Source organism: Crocuta crocuta, unplaced genomic scaffold, assembly GCF_008692635.1.
Source record: "Crocuta crocuta isolate KB4526 unplaced genomic scaffold, BGI_CrCroc_1.0 scaffold1373, whole genome shotgun sequence".
Lineage (NCBI taxonomy): Eukaryota > Metazoa > Chordata > Mammalia > Carnivora > Hyaenidae > Crocuta > Crocuta crocuta.
Window position 1 is genome coordinate 156,098 of NW_027530659.1, and position 10,746 is coordinate 166,843.

A 10,746-nucleotide genomic window follows, 5' to 3' on the forward strand; every position below is an offset into this window, starting at 1 on the left:
TCTGACAACATTCAAATTTAAGTTTGGGTTGCACCACATACTTTTCCAAGGGCTGTGTGGGGTTACAGTTACAAAGTAGGTATATATGCTGGCGCCAGATTCGGACTGCAAAGGTTTGAATATCAGCTCTGCTACTAACCAACTCAATGAAGTTGGCCAAATTACTAACCAATCAGTGTCTCCACTTTCTCACATGTTTTAGGAATTAAATGAGTTAATACAAATAAAACACATAGGATGGTATCCAGCACATAGTAAGCACTTAATAAATGTATAAATGTTGTGGCGCCTGGGTGGCTTAGTCGGTTAAGCGTCCGACTTTCGCTTAGGTCATGATCTCGCGGTTCGTGGGTTCGAGCCCCGCGTCAGGCTCTGTGCTGACTGCCAGCTCAGAGCCTGGAGCCTGTTTCAGTCTGTGACTCCCTCTCTCTCTGACCCTCCCCTGCTCACGTTGTCTCTCTCTCTCTCTCCTAGAAATAAATAAAACATTAAAAAAATTTTAAAAAAATGTATAAATGTTAATAATTATTATTACTATACATAACAAAAGTTCATGCTTTGGAGTTGAGACATTCTCAAAGCCTAAGCTTCCCCCCTCTATACTGTCTCTAAACACAAGCTCCAACTTACTAAGACTCCAGGGCATAGTATAAAGATACAAAGGGTAAAATACAGGAGTAAACAAAAAATCTTTGGAAACACAGAAGGAGCTATTAATTCCAACATTGAGACAGGGGAGAAAAATGTGTCAGGGAAGACTTCAAATTGGCCTGGCATCTGAGACAACAAAAGCAGGAAATTCCATAAAATAGTCAGGAAACAATAGCCCAGTGTGGCTTGAATGTAGATCACATGTTGGGATATAATGGGAAAAATGGAAAATGCTGAAAGATACAGAGCTTTGAAAGCCTTGTTAGGATATTGTATAGATGAATTCCCATTGAAAATCCCTCTTTTAAAAGTAAGGGTGCGGTGTGCTGTAAGAAGATTAATTACTTTACTTTATGAGATGTGAGAGAAAGAGGAGAAATACATCCTGATTTTTACCTTCAGAGGTAACGTAACATTTTAAGAAAAGTAACATCAGATCAGCCCTGACACTTCATGGGGTTGCCCGAACTCTTTTTCTAGAAAAGGAGTGAAACAAGGGATGAACAACAGGGGTTTGACTTCAAGTACATCCCAGGAAAAATTTGGGAAATGACTGTCTCCCACAACTCCCACCCAAGGAGAGGCCATCAGATTGTTGCCTTGACACAAATATCTGCATACCTCAAACTCATCTTTCTCTTTAAACAATGGGAAATTCCATAGCTATCGATTTATTGTGTGCTCAATAGAGCATTTAAGACCCAGAATATTTCCAAAAGATCTGGTCCAGTTGTATTGTGAAGAGCCCCATTCTGAAATTAGTACACATAGCTGGAATTACAGAGGGTTAAAAAACAAAATCATCTAAGTTACAGCTGCACATTGCAAAAGGCCCACTTTTTTCACCCTTAATGAACATATGTGGCCAGTTGCCTTTCATTTTAATTCCTAAATGTATAACAGATAAGTTCAGAACTGACTTTAATAGAAATTAAACTAGGTATGGCTTCTAAAACCAGGAGTACATGACAGACACTCTATTGAGATTTTTTCAGTTTAGGCCTTCCCCCAAATACATTAGGAGAGAGAGGAAGTTCAAAAGAAAGACTAGTATTTGTACACTGATCCTAATATCTCTATTTTCCAATTCTGAGCAGTAAACAAAAAAGGACAATAACAGCAAAAGAAGGCAGAGGTGACCCTTGATCCCAATTTATACTCTGGCATTCTATGCCAGCCAGAACCTAGTTTTCGTTAGGTATACTCAGGAGGAGCTGAAGCAGTATAGAGAACATGGCTTCAGCTCTGTAAACTGCACAAATAAGATAGGATAATGGAAATAGGGGAATTAATTCCTTCCTAACTACACACCCCTAAAGGACTTTGGTATCCTGTAGCTATCTCACTGAGCTCAACAATCTGAGCTCTGACCAAAAGGGATCAGCACAAACACAGTGCTGCCACCAAGGATAGGTGCAAATTACCAAGTTCAAAGCATTGGCCAGCAAACAAAAGTAAGGATGAGAGTAAACTGTCACCAAGGCAGGACAAATGAGACTATCCATGAAGCAGTTTCTGTAGTTGATCTTCAAGAAGACCCTCCCTTGAGACCTAGGACTAAAGGGGAAGGGACTCTCAGATGAAACAGCAAACCTGGTACACCTGGATGGGCATACCTAGAAGTTGAGGGCACAGTGGGGCTGGGTCCTTTCAGAACCATACTTCCATGGCTTTTCTGAATGGGGATAAGAACCAGGAATCCTCTTGGGAGTTAAAAAGGTTCAAGACAGGGGTGCCTGGGTGGCTCAGTCGGTTGAGCGTCAGACATCAGCTCAAGTCATGATCTCATGGTTTGTGGGTTCCGGCCCCACGTTGGGCTCTGTGCTGCCAGCTCAGAGCCTGGAGCTTGCTTCAGATTATGTGTCTCCCTCTCCCTCTGCCCCTCCCCCCTTCATGCTCTGTTTCTCTCTGTCTCTCAATAACAAATAAATATAAAAAAAAAAAANGTGCTTCCATTTCTCCAAGGTCTGTGTCCTCACCCCTTTCCCCAGACCTGCCCAGATGTCATCTAGCAACACAGTCCGGTCTTCTTGTGTATAATGATTCTACTCCTTGAACATGTTGAAAGTAAAAGATCTATCAATGTGAACTTGCTTGGTTTGTACACTCCTACACATACAGATAGTGCTCTTTATAGTCTTTGTGTTATTTCTGCTTTATCCTTCCGACTAGACTTTAACTAAAGAACTAGGACAATGTTTTCACCAGTTTTAGCATGCAACTTTATTAACATGTAAATGAAGTTTCAAATGAATACACTTATGTCAATATAAAGCACAATAATATAGCTTACTCAGGATGAATAAGTTCATTATCAGGTCATATTGCAGAAAGATTAAAAATATCTCAATTTATATAGCACAACAAAAATCAACAAACATTCAAGCTCTGAAGATCATTTGGTATGCATAAAATTGCCTCCATCAACACAAATAGCATAAATATTGAACTTACAATTATAATATGCATAGCTTCATATTATAATACCAAAACAATTTTCATGGCTCTGAGAACATATAGCTATTTAGAGTTTGAGTATTAATCGTATAACTTTATCTCTCACCTCAGGATCACTGTGCTCTGCTAAGTCTTGGAGTTTCTGACCAAACTCTTTTGCTTCCTGGAATATGGAAATAAGCTCAGATTTAGTGAACTCTTCCTTGGTAAATAGCTTCACCTTCTTTTTGAATTGGAAATTTATATTCTCAAATATTTCAATGATACTAAGAATATTAGCCTTTGACTCATTCTTGTTAAAGGGTGCAACCAATGATGACAGTACTTTGGCACTTATCAGTTCTCTTGTATTGGCTTGATTTTTAGACAAGTGCGAAAACACTTTTAAAACATAAAGCTTGGTTTTGACACTTCCTTTGTTTAACAAGGTGAGGAAATCTGGAATATAATTAGCAATTATATGGTGATCCTCAAATTTCATGCTGAGGTGCACTAATAATTTTAGTCCAGCCAGTTGCACAGGGGAGTTTAAGGGATAAGAGATTATGTCCTTACAAACCTGATGTATGTAGGACTCTCCTGGTTTTGGTTCTTCAGAAGGCTCAGAGTTGTCATTTAAAGCTCTAGGGTGTTCTGTAACATTGGGATTATTGACCAAGTTTTCAATCATAACAGTAATACCTACATCATGAATTATATCTTGGGTAAATGGATAAGCAGGACTGATTCCCATTATCATTGTTGCTATTTCATGAATAAAAGGATCCTTAGTTAATTTAAGTAGTGCAACAAGTTTATCGAACTCTTTAGGCTCTAAACTAAAGTCACGTGATTTACAGCGGCAGGCTCTTGGATTGGGCCCATACTTTTCCCTATACCTAACCTGGCTTTTGATCTCAGCTAAAGTTTGGAAGTAAGGCCCATTATAGGGTGGGATCTTGGTCAGAGGCCGAATCCCCAGAGGAGTTTCAATCAAGGTCTCAACGAGCGTCCAATTCCCTTCTGGAGGCAAGGATGGCTCCCCTCCCTCTATTGGGACTAGGACACTATACCTGGCCCTTGACCATGCTGCTGCTTTTTGCTTTATAGTGAGTTCAGGTTTGGGTATGGGCTTTGGCTTTTCCTGGATCTTAGGTGGAGGCTTATAAACTTGAGAAGGAGTCTCCTCTTCAGGCCAGAACCAGGATCCTACACTAGGCTCTTCTCCGGTCCAGAACCAGGAGCAGACGTTTTCTTCATCCTCATCACTGGACTCAATTACAATACCACCACTGTCTCCAGCCCCAGTCCTGAATTTGATGTTGTCCTCTCTCCTCTGGGGCCTGGACTCAATATTGGCCTTATCATCAGCCTTGCAAAAGGACCTGATATTGGATTCACTTCCAGCACCAGCCTTGACTTTGTACTTGGTCACAGCACTGACCTTGGCCATAGGCATCACCTTTGACCTGGCTTGGGGCACTATACCAGGTTCTGCCAGGGATTCTGCCTTAGTCTCAGTCATGACTCTAGTCTTAGCCATAGCTTCCATCTTGCTCACATCCCTTGTCATAGCCACGGCCTCAGTGTAGGTCACTGTCTGTGTCCTGGCCACTGCTCCAACCCCAGCCTTGGCCTGGGTCACTGGTCCTGTTTTCAGTTCTGCCTCAGCCACTGCCTTGGCCTGGATCTTAGCCTTGGCTCTAGGGTTGGCAGGGCCACTGATTCCAACTTTTAGGCAAACTTCAGCCCCTCCTCTGCCTCTGCCTTGCCTCAGAGCCAGTCATGACCCCAAAGACAAGGCCAAGTTATATACCCCCCAACCCCATCTCAGCCTTGACTGAAGGTCTGTCCCAGGTTGGTGTTTTCATACAAAGTCCATTCGTCACTCGGCCCCCTTTCCAACTACAGGCTCTGCCAGTGATATAAACAACGTGCAGAGGAAGTTCACTCAGGGAAAGGAAGAATGGCTGTGTGCCTGAGCGCAGCCCTGTGGAGGGTGGTGGTCTTCATCCACTCCAAGGCCACCAGATCTGCCACTGAAGTTGGTCCTAGGGGTGGAGGAAGGAAATGGGGCTTTGAGTCTCTTCCAATTTATTTCTTATATTGATTAGAACAGAGAGACAGGAGAGTTATGGACATTCAGTGCTAAGTGGGAGAGGTAGATAATTAGCACACTCTCTCCTCATTTCACACTCTCTACAAAACTGAAGGTACTACTAATCTCCTTTGCAGACACAAAACAGAAGTATGGAGAATGGGTGGGAAAGCTGAATGGGAGTGAGAGAGGCTAAGGAATCCCTAGACTGGCTCTTTATACTTGCTGGACCGAAACAGATCTCTACTACTTCATCCTACAGGTCTACTGGGAAAACCTCCATACTAATACCAATCTTCACTGATCTGGAGTAATTTTCTCCCCCTTTCCTTGCTTCCAATGTTGGCAAGACCTACAGCATACCTACAGGCAGCTCGATGGACAAATAAACAAATAAGAGGATATGGAAACTGATCTCCTGCTTAAAAGACCTTGGTCCCTGGTCCCTATATGTGTAGTTTGTCTAGTATTTCCTTCCTTCTGATACCATAACCCCACTGCCCTAATTCAGGACTGGCCCTCCTCCTCCCTATTGCCCACCACTTGTCTGTTCAGTGACTGCCTTTGCAGTTCTCTAGTTCAAAATTGGCCTGGGTGAATCATAAGAATAGGAAAAGCAAAGTGGAAAGTCAGAAAAACAACTGTTAACCTTCTATAATCCCAAAGTTTTCAAAGATCCCCAACTAAACCAGCAGAGGACCAAACAGGGGTTACTAAACTGGAAAACTAAAGAGAACAGAATTCTCTAGTCTCAATCCTCTCCTGTCCATCTACCCTCACACCAATCATAACAGGCACAGGGCATTTTTCTCTTCATTATTTTCTAGGTTTAAGCTGGGTTACAACTTGCAAAACTTCACAACTGAGAGTTCCACAGACCTGGGGATGGGTCTGTACACAGAGATTCACAAACACAGAGATAAATAAATAAAAGGAAACACAGGAGACAATGGAGACTGAGTCCTTGATAGAGATCAGCACCTGAGATCTGTATCCCTTCTGTATACAGGTACCTGTTTGCCAATATTTTCTGCACCTCTTCTTCCTCTCCCTCCCTCCAAATTCCTCTGCTCCATTCCAAAGTCTGACAATTCTCCTGCACAAACAATACAAATATCCCTGTAAGATGGTGGTGGTGACAGTAGAGATGGAAGGCTCCGACAAGCCATGGAAGTTGTTTGGAAATCAATGAAAAGTATAATTCCAAATTTAACCTAAGCTCTTACCTTCCCTTCCTCTCCTTAAAGCATATCGTTTTATGCAACACAACAGGAGCAAGGGAGGACTGTTTGGAAAGCAAGCAGAAAGGACATCTGGAGTGTCCCCTAAACTCCTACCTGTTCTAGTCTTTGCCATCTACCAACTCCAAGCACTGCCCACCCAGGAGAAATAAGGCCAAGTTTCCTTGTCTTAACCCCTTCCTTTGTGGTCTGCGAGCCTCTACAGAGCTTTACAAAAAGATGTTGGACCGAAAACTTAGGAACAGGCCTACACATATAAACACACGTCACACACCCAAAGACCAAATGAAAAGACAGTGGGAGAGACTTGATTATTAACGATCAGACTAGTAACCAGTACATGAAACGATGTTCTAATCCAGGGCCATGATTATCAAACAGTTACAATTCTTTTCACACTCTCTCCCTCCCAGGGTTCCTGAACAGCTGTTCTCAACCCTGGCAGCAGCCCCTCCTGCTATTATATAAATCGACATTTCTCCGCTAGAAGCCGCTACTATACTCCTTTACGTTCCCAAACACCGTCAGAGGTGGGATTACTGTTTGGAAATCAAGCTAGCAAGAAACAGATCATTTTAAATTTATACTTGTGTGCCACTCAAATTACCCCTGTCCCTTTCCCTCCTCTCACCACTCGCGCCCCCGACCAGATCACGTATCCCACCTTTCTGTGATACCCATCTCCACACTCCCAAGCGATGCCCGCCTTCTCACTGACCTGTTTTGCTTGGATCAGTGGCAGTTTTCTTATTTCCTTGACCCTAGGGAGTGCCGTGCCCTACAGAAATAGGGACAGAGAGTCAGATGACACGAGGACACAAGACAATGGCGGCGACTGTGTTTGCAGACTGGCCCGGCACCTGGGATTTAGGACGCCCGATACCTGCTTTGGCGGAGTAAAGGCCACAAATGGCAAACAATGGTCACTCTTCTGTATATCCTTTCCTCCCGTCCCCAAACCTCCTCTGGGACCCACGCCTAGCCACTAATTAACAGCTACCTTTTCCTCCGCAGACTTTGGCCACGTCCCCAGTACCAAATGCGTCAGCGGGAGGAGCTTGAGCGTAGTGTAAGGGGATCCGGCTTTATGTTAGCGGAATGATACCAAGCTTTGCATAGCCCCGCTTCTCCTCAGTCGGGTAGCTCCCCCGTGACTTTTTCTCCTGGAAGGTGCGGGGACGGCATTTGATTATAGAGGAAGCAGCGCTGGACGGAGAAAGGTAAACAAATATCAAAGGGTCTCAACATTAGTTCCATTCTTTCAGGATCTCCGCCTCCAAGCATACACTTTTTTTTTTTTCTTGAACTGAAACGCATGCGACTTTCGGGCAGTGGCGTCACTTTACTCTCGCCGATCTTGCGGAAGGATACCGAAGTGTCCGTTTACACATTTCACCTTTCCAAATCCTAGGCCCACCTAAATGGGCGGGTTGTGAGAGGGGGCCAAGATAAGAGAGTCTGGAAAGAAGCTCAAGACTGAGAGAAGGGAGTGTCTTCTAATCTATTCTAAAGCCATGTCCCCCCTATGAGAGAAGTCCGTTCAAACTGTCATTCCAAGCGTTTAATTCTTTGCACCAATTGGGCTACTGTGGGCTTGGCATCTGGAAAACTTCTGTGGTTTGACCTGTGATCAATATCAAACACCTTAGGCTTTCATTGCTCCTCTCCAGTAAGTCTCTCATCTTTATTACTTACCACGTTTCTTGCACTGAAATAGTCGAAGCTAAGGTGGGATAAAGATATAGTGAAAGCAGTGATGGACAGAGAGAAGCATATTAACACTAAACTACCCCTTTGTGTACCTGTCCCATTATCAAGCTCTGCCTCCCCTCCTGATGTCCAGGATATTTCCTGCACCTAAATATGCATGAGCCTGAGCATGGGCAAGAGGAAAACAACTCTGTACTCATGAAAGAGGATTAATAGTGAAATAACTTGCACCTATAAACTACCTGTGTTGGAGGTTCTAGAGTGGCCTTCCCAAGTTTTTTCATTGTTCATGGGGCCATGGAAGGGAAGAAGGTGGGAGGGGACTCCTAAGGAGGCCTCACCACTGTCTTTCTTCTAAAGGAAAGCATACCTTGACCTCTAACCCAGAGAAAGGAACCACTAGTCTGTGCCCAGAGTCATTCTTTCTACCACACTGTGTTTTTGTTTTTGTTTTTCTCATTCAAAATGGTAGCACACTGTGCCATGTCCAGGTCCAACAGTTGCCCAAGAAAAAAAACTTGTCCATGTAAAGACCCAGATAGGGTCATACAACCCTTCCTATCTGTCACCTCACAGTCAGGTGTCAGGCACTAGGTAGGGACAGTTTTGGCTTCTTTTACATGCTCCTCTCTAAGGAAAGGGACACTATTCATGCACTTCTCAAGGCAGATCCTAGCTGCTCTCCTTTTCTTTTACCACTACATTCTGCCTAATGAATGTATATGCTTTTTCTCCCTGAGTATATAAATTTCTTTGAATTTCCATTCTGAGCAGAGTCAGGAGGGAATTTGAATTAGACTGTAAGTTCCATGAAGGAAGGGCTCCTTTCACAGTCTTTCCCCCCTGTTCTCAATCTTGTTCACCACTGTATCCTCAGTGCCATACATGGAAGACAAAGTAGTCAGTTAATAGTTGAAGGAGGTGAGGGCCATTGAATCATTAGAATTTCATGGTATCTTCTGTTGGTTGTAGATTAATGCCTGTCTATAAGTGTGTCTTTGTCTTTGATGTCTGTAACTCCAGGGCTTAGCCCAGAGTCTGCCACCCAAGAGATGCTTTATATATAATTTTTCAATGGAGGAAGGAAGCAAGGATTTACCAAAATATATTTTAGAAAGAAACTTGGGGTATCTTCACATCTCATATTGTAATAACATTTGGAGGATACATATAATTTGGATTTACTATTAGTGGTTTGTTATTCTTTTTTGATAACATAAGTGCAAAGTATAATTACAGTGATACATTGTTTTTCATCTATCATATTGGCAGAGAAGAAAAATTTGGAAACAAACCATATTGGAGAAGAGGTGAGAAAACTGGCATTCCTATAGCTTATTAGTTGGAGTATAAATTGTTACACCCTCTGTGAAGGTTATTTAGCAATGTTTATCAAAATACTAATGCACATAACAATTGACCAGAAATTATACTTTAATAAGCTATCCTAAAGTATTATTTGTACATTGAAAAATGCTATATGTATAAGGATATTCACGGCAGAATTGTTTTCAATAGTAAAAGATTGGAAAATTTGGAAATAATCGTAAATGGGGTAGGTTAAATAAATTATAGTGTGTCTCCATGCAACATGCAGCTGTTAAAAAGAAAGAGCAGCCCTACCTACATATACTGATATGGGAATGATGTCCAAAACACATTTTTAAGCCAAGAAAGCAAGATACAGAACAATGTTTAGTGTGCCATCATTTGTTTATTAGTACTCCAGATTTGAAGGACAGGTTTGTTCCAAGAATCCTTTATCTACACACTTCTGTGCAATTCACAATCGAGTTTACTAGATAAGTCCATAATAAATGATGTTCTAGTATTAATACTGCTACTAAGGATAATGCTTTCCATTTAGGAGATTGTGTTCGAATCCATATGGAAACGTGATATGAAACAGCATTCTTGATACTCATAAAACATCCAAGGAATAGTAATGGTAGCTATTGAAAATGATGATTATAAGAGTTATGCTTTTATGTCTTAGGCATCTTTATTGTTTTGGAGAGGTTCCAGATTTGGACCCTTCCATTGGAGGAAACAGAGAAGAGTGAGACAGTAGTTCTCATGATCATACTTTTAATTGAATTTGTATGTTGCTTATTCTGAAAATGATTTAGTTTCTTTTCTACTGCATAATTTTCTATTGAAATTGCCAGGAATGTCTATTTTCCACATCCTTTCACTTATTTTTTATTACCTAAATTATATATGTTCACAGTAAAAAACCTAGTAATTGTATGAAAATTAAAATAAAAAGATATCAAATTTCCTAACACTGATAAATACTCCTAACTTGTTGGTATATATCTTTCCAGACTTTTAGAAATGCAAATATGTGTATATATATTTACACATACACACACATGCATGCACACACACATCTTCCAAAAATAATATTTCATTATACTTATTTCATACTTATTCATTCATTATACTTATTTTATTGTTCAGTTATCTTTCGAGCAACATAAAACATTCTGTTATTTCTCCCATTTTAAAAACACACTATCTTGTGACCCCCTCTTTCCACAACACTTCTGTCTCCACCATTTCTTGCTTCAAAGATTTTTCTACTTGTTTATTTATAGTCTTTTTCAA

General features: G+C 41.5%; 2 protein-coding genes across 4 annotated transcripts in view; both read right to left on the reverse strand.

Annotated features, from left to right (window-relative positions):
- Nucleotides 1-7,476, reverse strand: part of GPRASP2 (G protein-coupled receptor associated sorting protein 2) — a 118,764-nt gene extending 111,288 nt beyond the window's left edge. Inside the window, exons 1-2 of one of the 3 annotated variants that reach the window (XM_077769115.1) lie at nucleotides 7,427-7,476; nucleotides 7,145-7,204 (exon numbers count right to left, since the gene is read on the reverse strand). The gene's annotated coding sequence lies outside the window, so the exon portion shown is untranslated. Of the gene's footprint in view, nucleotides 1-7,144; nucleotides 7,401-7,426 lie in introns of those variants that run through there. The other 2 variants (XM_077769116.1, XM_077769117.1) reach the window with 2 other exon arrangements.
- On the reverse strand, nucleotides 2,860-4,870 carry ARMCX5 (armadillo repeat containing X-linked 5; the record flags this gene model as incomplete). Its single annotated transcript, XM_077769120.1, has 1 exon — nucleotides 2,860-4,870. A coding segment is annotated over one exon (1,695 nt), but the record flags the coding sequence as incomplete, so codon positions are not given.
- Nucleotides 7,477-10,746: the final 3,270 nt, after the last annotated feature.